General features: G+C 56.2%; 2 protein-coding genes across 2 annotated transcripts; both read left to right on the forward strand.

Moving 5' to 3' along the window:
• Positions 1 to 2,907: 2,907 nt before the first annotated feature.
• cldni (claudin i) lies at positions 2,908 to 13,943 on the forward strand. Its single transcript, XM_069188329.1, is given in 5 exon segments — positions 2,908 to 3,524; positions 7,517 to 7,649; positions 13,395 to 13,723; positions 13,725 to 13,831; positions 13,834 to 13,943. Coding segments are annotated over 4 exon segments (627 nt in total). The 5' UTR covers positions 2,908 to 3,524; position 7,517; the 3' UTR covers positions 13,893 to 13,943.
• Positions 13,944 to 18,327: 4,384 nt separating this feature from the next.
• LOC138238190 (serine/threonine-protein phosphatase PP1-gamma catalytic subunit B-like) lies at positions 18,328 to 20,878 on the forward strand. The gene is made up of 3 exons (XM_069188238.1): positions 18,328 to 18,630; positions 19,894 to 20,142; positions 20,874 to 20,878. Exons 1-3 carry the CDS (start codon positions 18,576 to 18,578, stop codon positions 20,876 to 20,878), a joined length of 309 nt encoding a protein of 102 aa, XP_069044339.1. The 5' UTR covers positions 18,328 to 18,575.
• The last annotated feature ends 406 nt before the right edge of the window (positions 20,879 to 21,284 follow it).

Below are 21,284 nucleotides of genomic sequence, written 5' to 3' on the forward strand. Positions count from 1 at the left end.
CACAGAGAGACAGGCCCAGTCCACACACTGTCCACACACAGCTCCTCCACACAGAGAGACAGGCCCAGTCCACACACTGTCCATACCCAGCTCCTCCACACAGAGAGACAGGCCCAGTCCACACACTGTCCACACACAGAGAGACAGGCCCAGTCCACACACTGTCCACACACAGCTCCTCCACACAGAGAGACAGGCCCAGTCCACACACTGTCCACACACAGCTCCCCCACACAGAGAGACAGGCCCAGTCCACACACTGTCCACACCCAGCTCCTCCACACAGAGAGACAGGCCCAGTCCACACGCTGTCCACACCCAGCTCCCCCACACAGAGAGACAGGCCCAGTCCACACACTGTCCACACACAGCTCCCCCACACAGAGAGACAGGCCCAGTCCACACGCTGTCCACACACAGCTCCTCCACACAGAGAGACAGGCCCAGTCCACACGCTGTCCACACCCAGCTCCTCCACACAGAGAGACAGGCCCAGTCCACACGCTGTCCACACCCAGCTCCTCCACACAGAGAGACAGGCCCAGTCCACACGCTGTCCACACCCAGCTCCTCCACACAGAGAGACAGGCCCAGTCCACACGCTGTCCACACACAGCTCCCCCACACAGAGAGACAGGCCCAGTCCACACACTGTCCACACACAGCTCCTCCACACAGAGAGACAGGCCCAGTCCACACGCTGTCCACACCCAGCTCCTCCACACAGAGAGACAGGCCCAGTCCACACACTGTCCACACCCAGCTCCTCCACACAGAGAGACAGGCCCAGTCCACACACTGTCCACACACAGCTCCCCCACACAGAGAGACAGGCCCAGTCCACACACTGTCCACACACAGAGAGACAGGCCCAGTCCACACACTGTCCACACACTGATCCCATCTCCCACACAGAGAGACAGGCCCAGTCCACACGCTGTCCACACACAGCTCCTCCACACAGAGAGACAGGCCCAGTCCACACACTGTCCACACACAGAGAGACAGGCCCAGTCCACACGCTGTCCACACCCAGCTCCTCCACACAGAGAGACAGGCCCAGTCCACACACTGTCCACACACAGCTCCTCCACACAGAGAGACAGGCCCAGTCCACATACTGTCCACACACAGCTCCCCCACACAGAGAGACAGGCCCAGTCCACACACTGTCCACACACAGAGAGACAGGCCCAGTCCACACACTGTCCACACACTGATCCCATCTCCCACACAGAGAGACAGGCCCAGTCCACACGCTGTCCACACACAGCTCCTCCACACAGAGAGACAGGCCCAGTCCACACACTGTCCACACACAGCTCCCCCACACAGAGAGACAGGCCCAGTCCACACACTGTCCACACACAGCTCCTCCACACAGAGAGACAGGCCCAGTCCACACACTGTCCACACCCAGCTCCTCCACACAGAGAGACAGGCCCAGTCCACACACTGTCCACACCCAGCTCCTCCACACAGAGAGACAGGCCCAGTCCACACACTGTCCACACACATCTCCTCCACACAGAGAGACAGGCCCAGTCCACACACTGTCCACACCCAGCTCCTCCACACAGAGAGACAGGCCCAGTCCACACGCTGTCCACACCCAGCTCCTCCACACAGAGAGACAGGCCCAGTCCACACACTGTCCACACACAGCTCCTCCACACAGAGAGACAGGCCCAGTCCACACACTGTCCACACCCAGCTCCTCCACACAGAGAGACAGGCCCAGTCCACACACTGTCCACACACAGCTCCTCCACACAGAGAGACAGGCCCAGTCCACACACTGATCCCATCTCCCACACAGAGAGACAGGCCCAGTCCACACACTGTCCACACACAGCTCCTCCACACAGAGAGACAGGCCCAGTCCACACACTGTCCACACACAGCTCCTCCACACAGAGAGACAGGCCCAGTCCACACACTGTCCACACACAGCTCCTCCACACAGAGAGACAGGCCCAGTCCAAACACTGTCCACACCCAGCTCCTCCACACAGAGAGACAGGCCCAGTCCACACACTGTCCACACCCAGCTCCTCCACACAGAGAGACAGGCCCAGTCCACACACTGTCCACACACAGCGAGAGAGGCCCAGTCCACATGCTGAGGAGCTCAGTCTCTTCAGTCTGAAGGGAGTGTCTCACACTCAGGCTGGGGGAACTGAGTCTCTTCAGTCTTAAGGGAGGTTCCTGGACAGAGGGGACTATGAAGGGAGTTTGCACACAGAAGGAAATATGTTCATAGTCACTGACAAACCCCCCAGCGAAGCAGACGTCTTCAGACTCAGCAGTGAAACAGGATCTAGAGGACATGAGTGGAAACAACACTGCTACTGTACACAGAGAGGGATGGGAGTGGGGAACAAGCTGATACCCTGGCTTCTCCCCAGTCACAGCTGGGTGAGACACTCCAGTCAGAAGAGAAGACACTACTGTACACAGAGAGGGGTGGGAGTGGGAAACCAGCTGATACCCTGACTTCTCCCCAGACACAGCTGGGTGAGACACTCCAGTCAGGACAGGAGACACTACTGTACACAGAGAGGGGTGGGAGTGGGGAACAAGCTGATACCCTGACTTCTCCCCAGACACAGCTGGGTGAGACACTCCAGTCAGAAGAGGAGACAGTACTGTACACAGAGAGGGGTGGGAGTGGGGAACAAGCTGATACCCTGGCCTCTCTCAGGATTCAGCTGGGTGAGTCGCTGGGCTCGGTTGCCTGCTGAGCTGCGCTGTGTCCTGGCCTGTCCTGGCCTGTCCTGTGCTGGTGTGTCACTGGGTTGAGCCACGCTGGTGGGCCTCTGCAATGGTTGCCTCAGGCTGGCTGGTGGTGGTGTGGCCTCCCCCCCTCGCCCCACCCACCACATTCCTCTTCAAAACCCCCTCGCTGTCACACCCCAGTGCCAAACTCCTCTCACACCGGAGACAGGAGACAGGAGACAGGAGACCGAGAGAAACTCTGCACTGTCACACCCCAGCGCCAAACTCCTCTCACACCGGAGACAGGAGACAGGAGACAGGAGACCGAGAGAAACTCTGCACTTTCACACCCCAGCGCCAAACTCCTCTCACACCGGGGACAGGAGACAGGAGACAGGAGACAGGAGACAGGAGACCGAGAGAAACTCTGCACTTTCACACCCCAGCGCCAAACTCCTCTCACACCGGAGACAGGAGACAGGAGACAGGAGACCGAGAGAAACTCTGCACTTTCACACCCCAGCGCCAAACTCCTCTCACACCGGAGACAGGAGACAGGAGACAGGAGACCGAGAGAAACTCTGCACTTTCACACCCCAGTGCCAAACTCCCCTCACACCGGAGACAGGAGACCGAGAGAAACTCTGCACTTTCACACCCCAGCGCCAAACTCCTCTCACACCGGAGACAGGAGACAGGAGACAGGAGACCGAGAGAAACTCTGCACTGTCACACCCCAGCGCCAAACTCCTCTCACACCGGAGACAGGAGACAGGAGACAGGAGACCGAGAGAAACTTCAGAAAGGTATTCCTGCCTGTCTGGTTGTGTGCTGCGTGTCTGTTACACTGCGATAGGTACTGTGTGTATCAGAGAGACGTCATGTCGAGACGGGGGTCCTGCGCACAGACACGTTCAGGCTGGGTGATAAACAGGTCGTCCGGTACTGTGAGGGCTCTCAGCTCACTGGGGGGCTTTCCCCCGGTGGTGTCGGGCCGGTCGGATCTTGTGGACCCTCCAGCCCGGCCGCGGTCCGGGGACTGGTGACCCACTGGTGGGCGAGCTCTCCACAGACTGGACCCCCAGCTGATGAGCGCCTGAGCTCCACAGTCTTTACAGATCCCTGATCATTAGTCTCTGGGACAGTGCTCTCCCATGACTACCAGCTGTCTGGGGCACACTGTACCCCTCCAGTCCAGTCTGGGGCACACTGTACCCCTCCAGTCCAGTCTGGGTCACACTGTCCCCCTCCAGTCCAGAGATCACTGGTCCAGTCTGGGTCACACTGTCCCCCTCCAGTCCAGTCGGGGTCACACTGTACCCCTCCAGTCCAGAGATCACTGGTCCAGTCTGGGTCACTCTGAACCCCTCCAGTCCAGTCAGGGTCACTCTGTACCCCTCCAGTCCAGAGATCACTGGTCCAGTCTGGGTCACACTGTACCCCTCCAGTCCAGAGATCACTGGTCCAGTCTGGGTCACACTGTACCCCTCCAGTCCAGTCGGGGTCACACTGTACCCCTCCAGTCCAGAGATCACTGGTCCAGTCTGGGTCACTCTGTACCCCTCCAGTCCAGTCGGGGTCACACTGTACCCCTCCAGTCCAGAGATCACTGGTCCAGTCTGGGTCACTCTGAACCCCTCCAGTCCAGTCAGGGTCACTCTGTACCCCTCCAGTCCAGAGATCACTGGTCCAGTCTGGGTCACTCTGTACCCCTCCAGTCCAGAGATCACTGGTCCAGTCTGGGTCACACTGTACCCCTCCAGTCCAGAGATCACTGGTCCAGTCTGGGTCACACTGTACCCCTCCAGTCCAGTCTGGGTCACACTGTACCCCTCCAGTCCAGAGATCACTGGTCCAGTCTGGGTCACTCTGTCCCCCTCCAGTCCAGAGATCACTGGTCCAGTCTGGGTCACTCTGTACCCCTCCAGTCCAGAGATCACTGGTCCAGTCTGGGTCACTCTGTACCCCTCCAGTCCAGAGATCACTGGTCCAGTCTGGGTCACTCTGTACCCCTCCAGTCCAGTCTGGGTCACACTGTACCCCTCCAGTCCAGAGATCACTGGTCCAGTCTGGGTCACACTGTACCCCTCCAGTCCAGAGATCACTGGACCAGTCTGGGTCACTCTGTACCCCTCCAGTCCAGTCTGGGGCGCACTGTACCCCTCCAGTCCAGTCTGGGGCACACTGTCCCCCTCCAGTCCAGAGATCACTGGTCCAGTCAGGGTCACTCTGTACCCCTCCAGTCCAGTCTGGGTCACACTGTCCCCCTCCAGTCCAGAGATCACTGGTCCAGTCAGGGTCACTCTGTACCCCTCCAGTCCAGTCTAGGGCACACTGTACCCCTGTGCTGTGTGTGACATCAGTCTCGGATCCTTTCCTTGACCCCAGTGAGTCTCACTTGGTTTCCATGGCAGCAGTGATCTGGGTGTGTTGGGGGTGGCTGGTGTTGCCAGCAGCCACAACAGTGTTTCATAACGAGTTCCTCCCATTCTCCCTCCCTGTCTGTGTCTCCTCTCTCTCCCTCCCTGTCTGTGTCTCCTCTCTCTTCCTGTCTCCTCTCTCTTCCTCCCTGTCTGCGTCTCCCCTCCCTCCCTGTCTGTGTCTCCTCTCTCTCCCTGTCTCCTCTCTCTCCCTCCCTGTCTGTGTCTCCTCTCTCTCCCTCCCTGTCTGTGTCTCCTCTCTCTCCCTCCCTCCCTGTGTCTCCCACTCTCTCTTCCTATGTGTCTCCTCTCTCTCACTGTCTCCTTTCTCTCCCACCCTGTCTGTGTCTCCTCTCTCTCTGTGTCTGTGTCTCCCCTCCCTCCCTGTCTCTCTCCTTCTCTCTCCCTCCCTGTCTGTGTCTCCTCTCTCTCCCTGTCTCTCTCCTCTCTCTCTCTCTGTCTCTCCCTGTCTGTCTCTCTCTGTCCTCGTCTCTCTCTGTCTCTCTGTGTCTCTGTTGTAGTGGTAGCAGTATCAGCAGAGGCAGCATCAGCTGGACAACGTTTTGACATCTGTCTGAGTATCCAGCTGTGGTGACATCTGTGAATATCCAGCTGTGGTGACATCTGTCTGAGTATCCAGCTGTGGTGACATCTGTCTGAGTATCCAGCTGTTGAGACATCTGTCTGAGTATCCAGCTGTGGTGACATCTGTGAATATCCAGCTGTGGTGACATCTGTCTGAGTATCCAGCTGTGGTGACATCTGTCTGAGTATCCAGCTGTTGAGACATCTGTCTGAGTATCCAGCTGTGGTGACATCTGTCTGAGTATCCAGCTGTTGTGACATCTGTCTGGACACAAATGCAAGTTGATCCCCCTGACAGAGGCTCATACAGAGACTGTGTGTCTCTGCAGTGGTCAGTCTGAGGAAGAAGTCAGTCTGAGGAAGTGGTCAGTCTGATGTAGTGGTCAGTCTGATGTAGTGGTCACTATGAGCCCAATTCTGTCCATCATGTAGCCCAGGTCCTCTCGCTGGTGAGGAGTGAGACAGACAGGCAGTGGGACAGACAGACAGACAGAGGGCAGCTGTGCTGTGATCTGGTCACAGACAGACAGACAGTGAGGCAGACAGACAGGCAGACAGACAGGCAGAGAAGCAGACAGGCAGAGGAGCAGGCAGACAGACAGGCAGTGAGGCAGTCAGACAGACAGTTAGACAGGCAATTAGGCAGACAGGCAGAGGGGCAGACAGAAAGGCAGACAGGCAGAGGGGCAGACAGGCGTTTTTGACTTGATATGAGCGTCTGTGTCTCTGACAGCACTGGGCCTGTCCTGACCAGTCTGGTACTCAGGAATTCACTGGCAGACACATGTACACTCACACACACTCACACACACACCCATACACTCACACACACATCCACAGTACACACACCCATACACTCACACACACACTCACACACACACTCACACACACTCACACACACCCATACACTCACACACACACTCACACACACACTCACACACACACCCATACACTCACACACACATCCACAGTACACACACCCATACACTCACACACACCCATACACTCACACACACACTCACACACCCATACACTCACAAACACATCCACACTCACACACACCCATACACTCACACACACACTCACACACACACTCACACACACTCACACACCCATACACTCACACATACCCATACACTCACACACACACTCACACACACACACTCACACACCCATACACTCACACACACACTCACACACACACCCATACACTTACACACACACTCACACACACCCATACACTCACCCACACACACACCCATACACTCACACACACACTCACACACACACAGTACTCACACTCACACACACACCCATACACTCATGCAAACTCATACACACACCCATACACTTACACACACATGCACAGTACACACACTCACACTCACACACACACACTCACACACACACCCATACACTCACACACAAATACACAGTACTCACACTCACACACGCACTCACACAGTACACACACTCTCACTCACAGTACACACACAGTACACACACATACACTCACACACAGTAAACACACTCGCACACACTCACACACTTACACTCACAGAGTACACACATATTCACACTGACACACACACAGTACACACATATTCACACTGATACACACACACTCACACTCACACGCACAGTACACACACACACACACACACACTATGATCAAGTGCTCCAGGAGGATGCCCTAACCCCCCCTCGGACAGATGGGTGTGTCTCTATAGACTGACTCTCTCTCTCCTTCTGCCATCGTGTGTATGGACCCCTGTCTCTCTCTCTCTGAGCAGGATGGGCTCTGTGGGAGTTCAGATCCTGTCGATGGCTCTGGGGATCATCGGCCTGATCACTGCCATCGTGTGCTGTGCTGTGCCTCAGTGGAAGCAGACCTCCTTCACAGGACAGAGCATCCTGACTGCAGAGGTACTGAGGGCTGAACCCGGTCACCCCTCTCTCTCAGTGTGTCTGTCTGTACTGACCCGTTCACCCCTCTCTCTCAGTGTGTGTGTCTGTACTGACCCGTTCGCCCCTCTCTCTCAGTGTGTCTGTACTGACCCGTTCACCCCTCTCTCTCAGTGTGTCTGTACTGACCCGTTCACCCCTCTCTCTCAGTGTGTCTGTCTGTACTGACCCGTTCACCCCTCTCTCTCAGTGTGTCTGTCTGTACTGACCCGTTCGCCCCTCTCTCTCAGTGTGTCTGTCTGTACTGACCCGTTCGCCCCTCTCTCTCAGTGTGTCTGTACTGACCCGTTCACCCCTCTCTCTCAGTGTGTCTGTCTGTACTGACCCGTTCGCCCCTCTCTCTCAGTGTGTCTGTACTGACCCGTTCGCCCCTCTCTCTCAGTGTGTCTGTACTGACCCGTTCACCCCTCTCTCTCAGTGTGTCTGTCTGTACTGACCCGTTCACCCCTCTCTCTCAGTGTGTCTGTACTGACCCGTTCACCCCTCTCTCTCAGTGTGTCTGTCTGTACTGACCCGTTCGCCCCTCTCTCTCAGTGTGTCTGTACTGACCCGTTCGCCCCTCTCTCTCAGTGTGTCTGTCTGTACTGACCCGTTCGCCCCTCTCTCTCAGTGTGTCTGTACTGACCCGTTCGCCCCTCTCTCTCAGTGTGTCTGTCTGTACTGACCCGTTCACCCCTCTCTCTCAGTGTGTCTGTACTGACCCGTTCGCCCCTCTCTCTCAGTGTGTCTGTACTGACCCGTTCACCCCTCTCTCTCAGTGTGTCTGTCTGTACTGACCCGTTCACCCCTCTCTCTCAGTGTGTCTGTCTGTACTGACCCGTTCGCCCCTCTCTCTCAGTGTGTCTGTCTGTACTGACCCGTTCGCCCCTCTCTCTCAGTGTGTCTGTACTGACCCGTTCACCCCTCTCTCTCAGTGTGTCTGTACTGACCCGGTTCGCCCCTCTCTCTCAGTGTGTCTGTCTGTACTGACCCGTTCGCCCCTCTCTCTCAGTGTGTCTGTACTGACCCGTTCGCCCCTCTCTCTCAGTGTGTCTGTCTGTACTGACCCGTTCGCCCCTCTCTCTCAGTGTGTCTGTCTGTACTGACCCGTTCGCCCCTCTCTCTCAGTGTGTCTGTCTGTACTGACCCGTTCGCCCCTCTCTCTCAGTGTGTCTGTACTGACCCGTTCGCCCCTCTCTCTCAGTGTGTCTGTCTGTACTGACCCGTTCGCCCCTCTCTCTCAGTGTGTCTGTACTGACCCGTTCACCCCTCTCTCTCAGTGTGTCTGTCTGTACTGACCCGTTCGCCCCTCTCTCTCAGTGTGTCTGTACTGACCCGTTCACCCCTCTCTCTCAGTGTGTCTGTCTGTACTGACCCGTTCACCCCTCTCTCTCAGTGTGTCTGTCTGTACTGACCCGTTCGCCCCTCTCTCTCAGTGTGTCTGTACTGACCCGTTCGCCCCTCTCTCTCAGTGTGTCTGTCTGTACTGACCCGTTCACCCCTCTCTCTCAGTGTGTCTGTCTGTACTGACCCGTTCGCCCCTCTCTCTCAGTGTGTCTGTACTGACCCGTTCGCCCCTCTCTCTCAGTGTGTCTGTACTGACCCGTTCGCCCCTCTCTCTCAGTGTGTCTGTCTGTACTGACCCGTTCGCCCCTCTCTCTCAGTGTGTCTGTACTGACCCGTTCGCCCCTCTCTCTCAGTGTGTCTGTACTGACCCGTTCCGCCCTCTCTCTCAGTGTGTCTGTCTGTACTGACCCGTTCGCCCCTCTCTCTCAGTGTGTCTGTACTGACCCGTTCGCCCCTCTCTCTCAGTGTGTCTGTCTGTACTGACCCGTTCGCCCCTCTCTCTCAGTGTGTCTGTCTGTACTGACCCGTTCGCCCCTCTCTCTCAGTGTGTCTGTACTGACCCGTTCGCCCCTCTCTCTCAGTGTGTCTGTACTGACCCGTTCGCCCCTCTCTCTCAGTGTGTCTGTCTGTACTGACCCGTTCGCCCCTCTCTCTCAGTGTGTCTGTACTGACCCGTTCACCCCTCTCTCTCAGTGTGTCTGTCTGTACTGACCCGTTCGCCCCTCTCTCTCAGTGTGTCTGTCTGTACTGACCCGTTCGCCCCTCTCTCTCAGTGTGTCTGTACTGACCCGTTCACCCCTCTCTCTCAGTGTGTCTGTCTGTACTGACCCGTTCACCCCTCTCTCTCAGTGTGTCTGTCTGTACTGACCCGTTCGCCCCTCTCTCTCAGTGTGTCTGTACTGACCCGTTCGCCCCTCTCTCTCAGTGTGTCTGTACTGACCCGTTCGCCCCTCTCTCTCAGTGTGTCTGTCTGTACTGACCCGTTCACCCCTCTCTCTCAGTGTGTCTGTACTGACCCGTTCGCCCCTCTCTCTCAGTGTGTCTGTCTGTACTGACCCGTTCGCCCCTCTCTCTCAGTGTGTCTGTCTGTACTGACCCGTTCACCCCTCTCTCTCAGTGTGTCTGTACTGACCCGTTCACCCCTCTCTCTCAGTGTGTCTGTCTGTACTGACCCGTTCGCCCCTCTCTCTCAGTGTGTCTGTACTGACCCGTTCGCCCCTCTCTCTCAGTGTGTCTGTCTGTACTGACCCGTTCGCCCCTCTCTCTCAGTGTGTCTGTCTGTACTGACCCGTTCACCCCTCTCTCTCAGTGTGTCTGTCTGTACTGACCCGTTCGCCCCTCTCTCTCAGTGTGTCTGTCTGTACTGACCCGTTCGCCCCTCTCTCTCAGTGTGTCTGTACTGACCCGTTCGCCCCTCTCTCTCAGTGTGTCTGTCTGTACTGACCCGTTCGCCCCTCTCTCTCAGTGTGTCTGTACTGACCCGTTCACCCCTCTCTCTCAGTGTGTCTGTCTGTACTGACCCGTTCACCCCTCTCTCTCAGTGTGTCTGTCTGTACTGACCCGTTCACCCCTCTCTCTCAGTGTGTCTGTCTGTACTGACCCGTTCGCCCCTCTCTCTCAGTGTGTCTGTCTGTACTGACCCGTTCGCCCCTCTCTCTCAGTGTGTCTGTACTGACCCGTTCGCCCCTCTCTCTCAGTGTGTGTGTCTGTACTGACCCGTTCGCCCCTCTCTCTCAGTGTGTCTGTCTGTACTGACCCGTTCGCCCCTCTCTCTCAGTGTGTCTGTCTGTACTGACCCGTTCGCCCCTCTCTCTCAGTGTGTCTGTCTGTACTGACCCGTTCGCCCCTCTCTCTCAGTGTGTCTGTACTGACCCGTTCGCCCCTCTCTCTCAGTGTGTCTGTCTGTACTGACCCGTTCGCCCCTCTCTCTCAGTGTGTCTGTCTGTACTGACCCGTTCACCCCTCTCTCTCAGTGTGTCTGTCTGTACTGACCCGTTCGCCCCTCTCTCTCAGTGTGTCTGTCTGTACTGACCCGTTCGCCCCTCTCTCTCAGTGTGTCTGTACTGACCCGTTCACCCCTCTCTCTCAGTGTGTCTGTCTGTACTGACCCGTTCGCCCCTCTCTCTCAGTGTGTCTGTACTGACCCGTTCGCCCCTCTCTCTCAGTGTGTCTGTACTGACCCGTTCGCCCCTCTCTCTCAGTGTGTCTGTCTGTACTGACCCGTTCGCCCCTCTCTCTCAGTGTGTCTGTACTGACCCGTTCACCCCTCTCTCTCAGTGTGTCTGTACTGACCCGTTCACCCCTCTCTCTCAGTGTGTCTGTCTGTACTGACCCGTTCACCCCTCTCTCTCAGTGTGTCTGTACTGACCCGTTCACCCCTCTCTCTCAGTGTGTCTGTCTGTACTGACCCGTTCGCCCCTCTCTCTCAGTGTGTCTGTACTGACCCGTTCGCCCCTCTCTCTCAGTGTGTCAGTCTGTACTGACCCGTTCGCCCCTCTCTCTCAGTGTGTCTGTACTGACCCGTTCGCCCCTCTCTCTCAGTGTGTCTGTCTGTACTGACCCGTTCGCCCCTCTCTCTCAGTGTGTCTGTACTGACCCGTTCACCCCTCTCTCTCAGTGTGTGTGTCTGTACTGACCCGTTCACCCCTCTCTCTCAGTGTGTCTGTACTGACCCGTTCACCCCTCTCTCTCAGTGTGTCTGTCTGTACTGACCCGTTCACCCCTCTCTCTCAGTGTGTCTGTCTGTACTGACCCGTTCACCCCTCTCTCTCAGTGTGTCTGTCTGTACTGACCCGTTCGCCCCTCTCTCTCAGTGTGTCTGTACTGACCCGTTCGCCCCTCTCTCTCAGTGTGTCTGTCTGTACTGACCCGTTCGCCCCTCTCTCTCAGTGTGTCTGTCTGTACTGACCCGTTCGCCCCTCTCTCTCAGTGTGTCTGTACTGACCCGTTCGCCCCTCTCTCTCAGTGTGTCTGTACTGACCCGTTCGCCCCTCTCTCTCAGTGTGTCTGTCTGTACTGACCCGTTCACCCCTCTCTCTCAGTGTGTCTGTCTGTACTGACCCGTTCGCCCCTCTCTCTCAGTGTGTCTGTACTGACCCGTTCGCCCCTCTCTCTCAGTGTGTCTGTCTGTACTGACCCGTTCGCCCCTCTCTCTCAGTGTGTCTGTACTGACCCGTTCGCCCCTCTCTCTCAGTGTGTCTGTACTGACCCGTTCACCCCTCTCTCTCAGTGTGTCTGTCTGTACTGACCCGTTCACCCCTCTCTCTCAGTGTGTCTGTACTGACCCGTTCACCCCTCTCTCTCAGTGTGTCTGTCTGTACTGACCCGTTCACCCCTCTCTCTCAGTGTGTCTCTCTCTCTCTGTCTCACTGCCTGCCTGCCTGTCTGTCTCTCTGTCTCTCTCAGAGCGGGCCTGTCTGTCTCACTGCCTGCCTGCCTGTCTCAATTCAATTCAATTCAAGGTGCTTTATTAGCATGACCGATGGGTACAATCAGTGTTGCCAAAGCAAATAAAAATAATAAAATTAACATGGAACAAAACAAAAAATAGAAGTAAAATAAAATCTACAGACATGTTACAGACATTTACAACAAAGACATATTATATAATATCGACATATACTGTAGGCGGCTGGAGCATTATCTCTCTCTCTCTCAGTCAGTGACCTGTCTCTCTCTCTCGGTCCCTGACCTGTCTCTCTCTCTCTCTCTCAGTCAGTGACCTGTCTCTCTCTCTCTCTCTCTCTCAGTCAGTGACCTGTCTCTCTCTCTCTCTCAGGTCAGTTACGAGGGGCTCTGGATGTCCTGTGTTGTCCAGAGCACGGGGCAGCAGCAGTGTAAGAGCTGTGACTCCATGCTGAGCCTGTCCTGACCTGTCTCTCTCTCTCTCTCTCTCAGTCAGTGACCTGTCTCTCTCTCTCTCTCTCAGGTCAGTTACGAGGGGCTCTGGATGTCCTGTGTTGTCCAGAGCACGGGGCAGCAGCAGTGTAAGAGCTGTGACTCCATGCTGAGCCTGTCCTGACCTGTCTCTCTCTCTCTCTCTCTCAGTCAGTGACCTGTCTCTCTCTCTCTCTCTCAGGTCAGTTACGAGGGGCTCTGGATGTCCTGTGTTGTCCAGAGCACGGGGCAGCAGCAGTGTAAGAGCTGTGACTCCATGCTGAGCCTGTCCTGACCTGTCTCTCTCTCTCTCTCTCTCTCAGTCAGTGACCTGTCTCTCTCTCTCTCTCTCAGGTCAGTTACGAGGGGCTCTGGATGTCCTGTGTTGTCCAGAGCACGGGGCAGCAGCAGTGTAAGAGCTGTGACTCCATGCTGAGCCTGTCCTGACCTGTCTCTCTCTCTCTCTCAGTCAGTGACCTGTCTCTCTCTCTCTCTCTCTCTCAGGTCAGTTACGAGGGGCTCTGGATGTCCTGTGTTGTCCAGAGCACAGGGCAGCAGCAGTGTAAGAGCTATGACTCCATGCTGAGCCTGCGACAGGACCTGCAGGCGGCCCGGGCGCTGGTCTCGGTGTCCTGCGTGCTGGCCGTGCTGGCGCTGCTGGTGCTGCTGGTGGGCGCCGACTTCACCACCTGCCTGCAGAACGACAGCGTCAAGCCCAGGGTGTCCCTGGCGGCCGGCGTGGCCCTGCTGCTGGCCGGCCTGCTGCTCCTGGTGCCGGTCAGCTGGTCGGCCCACCGGGTCATACAGGACTTCAAGGACCCCCTGAACCCCCGCCCGCCAGGAGCTGGGCGCCTGCATCTTCATCGGCTGGGCCGGCGCCGGCCTCCTCCTCCTCGCCGGGGGGCTGCTCTGCTGCTTCAGCAGGGTCCGCTCTGGGGGCTCAGGGGGGCCGCCAAGTACTACGCCAACAGCGCCTCCGCCCCCAAATCCAACTACGTGTAGAGAGAGGGGAGAGAGGAGAGAGAGGAGAGGGGAGAGGAGAGAGAGGAGAGAGGAGAGAGAGGAGAGGGGAGAGAGGAGAGGGGAGAGAGAGGGGAGAGGGGAGAGGGGAGAGGAGAGGGGAGAGAGGAGAGAGAGGAGAGGAGAGGATAGAGGGGAGAGAGGAGAGAGGAGAGGAGAGAGAGGAGAGGGGAGAGAGGAGAGAGAGGAGAGGAGAGGATAGAGGAGAGGGGAGAGGAGAGGAGAGAGAGGAGAGAGGGGAGAGGGGAGAGAGGAGAGGGGAGAGAGGAGTGAGCTACTGTAGGAGTGAGAGGAGAGAGAGGAGTCTGTATCTGTCACATCTTACTAACACCAAACAGGAGAGAGAGGAGAGAGAGAGAGGGAGCCTGTATCTATCAGATCTTACTAACACCAGACAGGAGAGAGAGGAGAGAGAGAGGAGTCTGTATCTGTCACATCTTACTAACACCAAACAGGAGAGAGAGGAGAGAGAGAGGAGTCTGTATCTATCAGATCTTACTAACACCAGACAGGAGAGAGAGGAGAGAGGAGTCTGTATCTATCACATCTTACTAACACCAGACAGGAGAGAGAGGAGAGAGAGAGGAGTCTGTATCTATCAGATCTTACTAACACCAGACAGGAGAGAGAGGAGTCTGTATCTATCAGATCTTACTAACACCAGACAGGAGAGAGAGGAGAGAGAGGAGTCTGTATCTATCACATCTTACTAACACCAGACAGGAGAGAGAGGAGAGAGAGAGGAGTCTGTATCTATCAGATCTTACTAACACCAGACAGGAGAGAGAGGAGAGAGAGGAGTCTGTATCTATCACATCTTACTAACACCAGACAGGAGAGAGAGGAGAGAGAGAGAGGAGTCTGTATCTATCAGATCTTAGTAACACCAGACAGGAGAGAGAGGAGAGAGAGAGGAGAGAGACATGTCTAATGTTGTGTAGATGATGGGGATGAAGATTATTATCATTATTATTATTATTATTATTTTTTTATTATTATTATTAAGAATGTGTTGTTCTGATGGTCCTATAATTTCACCACCTGCATCATTTCACAAGTCACTACAGTGTGTACAGTACTGTACAGTAACTCAGTATAGTGTAACTCCAGTGTGTACAGTACTGTACAGTAACTCAGCACAGTGACTCCAGTGTGTACAGTACTGTACAGTAACTCAGTATAGTGTAACTCCAGTGTGTACAGTACTGTACAGTAACTCAGCACAGTGACTCCAGTGTGTACAGTACTGTACAGTAACTCAGTATAGTGTAACTCCAGTGTGTACAGTACTGTACAGTAACTCCAGTATAGTGTAACACCAGTGTGTACAGTAACTCAGTACAGTGTGACTCCAGTGTGTACAGTACTGTACAGTAACTCAGTACAGTGACTCCAGTGTGTACAGTACTGTACAGTAACTCAGTATAGTGTAACTCCAGTGTGTACAGAACTGTACAGTAACTCAGTACAGTGTGACTCCAGTCTGTACAGTAACTTAGCACAGTGACTCCAGTGTGTACAGTACTGAACAGTAACTCCAGTACAGTGTGACTCCAGTGTGTACAGTACCGTACAGTAACTCAGTACAGTGACTCCAGTGTGTACAGTACTGAACAGTAACTCCAGTATAGTGTAACTCCAGTGTGTACAGTACTGTACAGTAACTCAGCACAGTGACTCCAGTGTGTACAGTAACTCAGTACAGTGACTCCAGTGTGTACAGTACTGAACAGTAACTCTAGTACAGTGTGACTCCAGTGTGTACAGTACCGTACAGTAACTCAGTACAGTGACTCCAGTGTGTACAGTACTGAACAGTAACTCCAGTATAGTGTAACTCCAGTGTGTACAGTACTGTACAGTAACTCAGCACAGTGACTCCAGTGTGTACAGTACTGTACAGTAACTTAGCACAGTGACTCCAGTGTGTACAGTACTGAACAGTAACTCCAGTATAGTGTAACTCCAGTGTGTACAGTACTGTACAGTAACTCAGTATAGTGTAACACCAGTGTGTACAGTACTGTACAGTAACTCCAGTACAGTGACTCCAGTGTGTACAGTACTGTACAGTAACTCAGTACAGTAACTCCAGTGTGTACAGTACTGAACAGTAACTCCAGTATAGTGTAACTCCAGTGTGTACAGTACTGTACAGTAACTCAGTACAGTAACTCCAGTGTGTACAGTACTGTACAGTAACTCCAGTATAGTGTAACACCAGTGTGTATAGTAACTCAGTATAGTGTAACTCCAGTGTGTACAGTACTGTACAGTAACTCAGCACAGTGACTCCAGTGTGTACAGTACTGTACAGTAACTCCAGTATAGTGTAACTCCAGTGTGTACAGTACTGTACAGTAACTCAGCACAGTGACTCCAGTGTGTACAGTACTGTACAGTAACTCCAGTATAGTGTAACTCCAGTGTGTACAGTACTGTACAGTAACTCAGCACAGTGACTCCAGTGTGTACAGGACTGTACAGTAACTCAATACAGTGACTCCAGTGTGTACAGTACTGAACAGTAACTCAGTACAGTGACTCCAGTGTGTACAGGACTGTACAGTAACTCAGCACAGTGTGACTCCAGTGTGTACAGTACTGAACAGTAACTCCAGTATAGTGTAACTCCAGTGTGTACAGAACTGTACAGTAACTCAGCACAGTGACTCCAGTGTGTACAGGACTGTACAGTAACTCAATACAGTGACTCCAGTGTGTACAGAACTGTACAGTAACTCAGTATAGTGTAACTCCAGTGTGTACAGTACTGAACAGTAACTCCAGTATAGTGTAACTCCAGTGTGTACAGAACTGTACAGTAACTCAGCACAGTGACTCCAGTGTGTACAGGACTGTACAGTAACTCAATACAGTGACTCCAGTGTGTACAGAACTGTACAGTAACTCAGTATAGTGTAACTCCAGTGTGTACAGAACTGTACAGTAACTCAGCACAGTGACTCCAGCGTGTACAGGACTGTACAGTAACTCAATACAGTGACTCCAGTGTGTACAGGACTGTACAGTAACTCAATACAGTGACTCCAGTGTGTACAGAACTGTACAGTAACTCAATACAGTGACATGCAGGACGTCTGGCTTCATGCAGGCAGGAAGTGCAGCTCGTGGGCGCTAGAGGGAGACACGTCGCCCTCTCTTTGCTGAGGAAAATGGAGGTTGTTTCTCTGACCCGCAGTACCACTCTCCTGCCACAGGGTGTCTCCCGAGCACCGTCAACAGCCAAGCTGTGCGCGCTGGGGCGAGGTCAAAGGTCATCCAGGCGTTTCGCTTCCTGGAAAATGTAGTTTTGGTTCCTCTCACGTATTTAACAATTTGTTGACTATTTGATGAACGAATTTAAGCGGTAGTTAAGTTTGGAATATTATACACATGAATGTAAAGATTGCGATAGTGCTTCGGTAGTTGTATTTGCCTATTCATGTAAAAGCTTCAATAGGTTGTATGAATAAAGTGAAACAGAAAAACGTTGGTCTCTGCGTGGTGGTTGTCTTGACTTTTTAAACACGGTAAATTAAACAGATTCTTTCAACCTTTATTTAGCGTCAGATAACACAGAGAACAGGATCCCAAAAAGACCAGTAGTGAACAGAAACGGAACAGACGAATCCCGTGCCAGACCTCACATATGAACACAATTTACAGACATCAGCTGTGTCTTTGCGCTCTTATTTCTCAAACTTCACAGTTGAGTTCAAGCAATACTGCATTTCCCTCTTAAAAGCTTTAAATGACGGAGTCGCATTCGACCGGTTTGTTTTGTGAATGTGGTACCTACCCCGTGTGCCTACCAGATTCAATAAAGGCTCTTTTCCATATTACATCTTGGAAAGTGAACCACCCTCCACCCTCCAGCTCTCGCCGGGACAGAACCCACGCAGGGGCCCTGCAGTCACGTCACTGAGCCGCTCAGGAGCGGATGAGCTGCACCACCCCGGCGGCCAGCGCAGACAAACTAAACCGCACCCGGGCGCGCATTTCAGACAGGAGCTTTGAGCAGAGCGGACAGCCGAGCGTGCTACGTCACGACGGCCTGCAAGAGGCGTGGAGGGGGTCCAGTCTGCCAGGAACACCGAGAGCACCTCGAGATAATTACAATATATATATATTTTTAAATACCTAAAACTGTGCAGGAGGTTATTTCTTGGAAACGAAAGTGCGGATTCCAATCCAGAGACTGTGCCCCCCTGCGACTAGCATGACGTCATAGATAACAGAGGGGGCGGGCCTAGCTCCGCCCTTTCTCCCATGTTGAGTCTCGTGGTTTGACAGGCGGTGACGGGAACCAATCAGAATCGGGCGTCCGAGTTTGAATTGTGGGCAAGAGCCAATGAGGAGGGAGGGGCGTGGTTTAGAGCTTTAAACTCTGGGGGGGGGGGGGGGAAACACGTCAAACGGAAGAGGAGAGACGCCGCGCCTGCGCAGAGCGGCCCTCTTCGCTCGAGGAAGGAAACAGGCCGGAGCCGCTCCAGTTCCGCCAGGCCGGACCGCCGAGCCCAGCCCAGCCGAACCGAGCCCCGCCAGGACCCGCCCAGCCCAGCGCTGTCCGAGTGCGGCCTGAGGCAGCAGCGCAGCCCGGAGAGAGGAGCCGCGGACCAGCCCGACCAGCCCGACCCGTCGACAGACGCGCCGCGAGGGAAGATGGCGGAACAGGACAAGCTGAACATCGACTCCATCATCCAGCGCCTGCTGGAGGGTGAGACCCGGGGAGGACAGCGGGCTGGGGCTGGGGCAGGACAGCGGGCTGGGGCAGGGGCAGGACAGCGGGCTGGGGCAGGGGCAGTGGGGCAGGACAGCGGGCTGGGGCAGGGGCAGTGGGGCAGGACAGCGGGCTGGGGTAGGGGCAGTGGGGCAGGACAGCGGGCTGGGGCAGTGGGGCAGGACAGCGGGCTGGGGTAGGGGCAGTGGGGCAGGGCAGTGGTCTGGGGCAGTGGGGCAGGACAGCGGGCTGGGGTAGGGCAGTGGGGCAGGACAGCGGGCTGGGGCAGTGGGGCAGGACAGCGGGCTGGGGTAGGGGCAGTGGGGCTGTGGGGCAGGGCAGTGGTCTGGGGTAGGGGCAGTGGGGCAGGAGCAGCGGTCTGGGGTAGGGGCAGTGGGGCAGGACAGCGGTCTGGGGCAGTGGGACAGGACAGTGGGGCAGGACAGCGGTCTGGGGTAGGGGCAGTGGGGCAGGACAGCGGTCTGGGGCAGTGGGGCAGGGCAGTGGTCTGGGGTAGGGGCAGTGGGGCAGTGGGGCAGGACAGCGGTGTGGGGCAGGGGCAGCGGGGCAGGACAGCGGTCTGGGGCAGTGGGGCAGGGCAGTGGTCTGGGGTAAGGGGCAGTGGGGTAGGGGCAGTGGTCTGGGGCTGGGGCAGTGGGGCAGGACAGCGGTGTGGGGCAGGGGCAGCGGGGCAGGACAGCGGTCTGGGGTAGGGGCAGTGGGGCAGGACAGCGGTCTGGGGTAGGGGCAGCAGGGCAGGACAGCGGGCTGGGGCAGTGGGGCAGGAGCAGTGGGGCAGGAGCAGTACTGTACACACTGGAGTCACAGGGAGTGACCACCGAGGGCCGAGCGAAGGCGCTGGGCAGCTCCAGGTGCATGCTGGGTGGCGGTGAGGGTCCCCAGGAGCCTGGGTCTCGTCGCTGCGACTGGGGGGCAGACCCCACCCTGAGCCCCCGGTCCCGGGTTCGAGCCCTGCTGCTGAGCGCTGTCCTCAGTGAGGAGTCGGGGTCCCAGCGCGAGGAGCCTTGTGCCGTGCCTCTCCCAGTCTGTGCCCTGAATACCCCAGTATCCTGTGGGCATCGGGCAACTGGGGGGACGCGACGAACGCCTCGCTTTCAGACTCTAAAGGGTTAATTTGACCAATTGGTGCGTCACACTGAAACCGGTCCCCTGCCCTCTCTGTGGTGTCACAGTGAAACCGGTCCCCTGCCCTCTCTGTGGTGTCACACTGAACGGTGTTCCCCTGTCGTTGTCCCGCAGTGAAGGGTTCCCGGCCAGGCAAGAACGTGCAGCTGACGGAGAACGAGATCCGGGGCCTGTGTCTGAAGTCCCGGGAGATCTTCCTGAGCCAGCCCATCCTGCTGGAGCTGGAGGCGCCCCTCAAGATCTGCGGTGAGTCCCCGAACCCCAGCGCCACCCGGAGTCCCAGCGTGCAGCTCTGTGTGCATCTGCGCCGGACTCGTGGGGCTGTGGATCACTCCCAGTGTGGAGCTGTGGGTCACTCCCAGTGTAGGGCTGTGGGTCACTCCCACTGTGGGGCTGTGGGTCAGTGTGGAACTGTGGGTCACTCCCAGTGTGGGGCTGTGGGTCAGTGTGGAACTGTGGGTCACTCCCAGTGTGGGGCTGTGGGTCAGTGTGGGACTGTGGGTCACTCCCACTGTGGGGCTGTGGGTCAGTGTGGAACTGTGGGTCACTCCCAGTGTGGGGCTGTGGGTCAGTGTGGAACTGTGGGTCACTCCCACTGTGGGGCTGTGGGTCACTCCCAGTGTGGGGCTGTGGGTCAGTGTGGAACTGTGGGTCTCTCCCAGTGTGGGGCTGTGGGTCAGTGTGGGGCTGTGGGTCACTGTCAGTGTGGGGCTGTGGGTCAGTGTGGGGCTGTGGGTCACTCCCAGTGTGGAGCTGTGGGGCTGTGGGTCAGTGTGGGGCTGTGGGTCACTCCCAGTGTGGAGCTGTGGGGCTGTGGGTCTCTCCCAGTGTGGGGCTGTGGGTCAGTGTGGGGCTGTGGGTCACTCCCAGTGTGGAGCTGTGGGGCTGTGGGTCACTCCCACTGTGGGGCTGTGGGTCAGTGTGGGGCTGTGGGTCACTCCCAGTGTGGAGCTGTGGGGCTGTGGGTCAGTGTGGGGCTGTGGGTCACTCCCAGTGTGGGGCTGTGGGTCAGTGTGGGGCTGTGGGTCACTCCCAGTGTGGGGCTGTGGGGCTGTGGGGCTGTGGGTCAGTGTGGGGCTGTGGGTCACTCCCAGTGTAGGGCTGTGGGTCACTCCCAGTGTGGGGCTGTGGGTCAGTGTGGGGCTGTGGGTCAGTGTGGGGCTGTGGGTCACTCCCAGTGTGGGGCTGTGGGTCAGTGTGGGGCTGTGGGTCACTCCCAGTGTGGGGCTGTGGGTCAGTGTGGGACTGTGGGTCACTCCCACTGTGGGGCTGTGGGTCAGTGTGGAACTGTGGGTCACTCCCAGTGTGGGGCTGTGGGTCAGTGTGGGGCTGTGGGTCAGTGTGGGGCTGTGGGTCACTCCCAGTGTGGAGCTGTGGGGCTGTGGGTCACTCCCACTGTGGGGCTGTGGGTCAGTGTGGGGCTGTGGGTCACTCCCAGTGTGGAGCTGTGGGGCTGTGGGTCAGTGTGGGGCTGTGGGTCACTCCCAGTGTGGGGCTGTGGGTCA

This window comes from Lepisosteus oculatus, chromosome 4 (assembly GCF_040954835.1).
Source record: "Lepisosteus oculatus isolate fLepOcu1 chromosome 4, fLepOcu1.hap2, whole genome shotgun sequence".
In the NCBI taxonomy this organism is placed as follows: Eukaryota; Metazoa; Chordata; class Actinopteri; order Semionotiformes; family Lepisosteidae; genus Lepisosteus; species Lepisosteus oculatus.

Bases quoted from the DNA above. Each gene is read 5' to 3' on its own strand.
- LOC138238190 (XM_069188238.1), top strand. From the start codon at position 18,576: ATGGCGGAACAGGACAAGCTGAACATCGACTCCATCATCCAGCGCCTG. The intron at 18,631-19,893 runs GTGAGACCCGGG...GTTGTCCCGCAG, and splicing joins CATCCAGCGCCTGCTGGAGG to TGAAGGGTTCCCGGCCAGGC.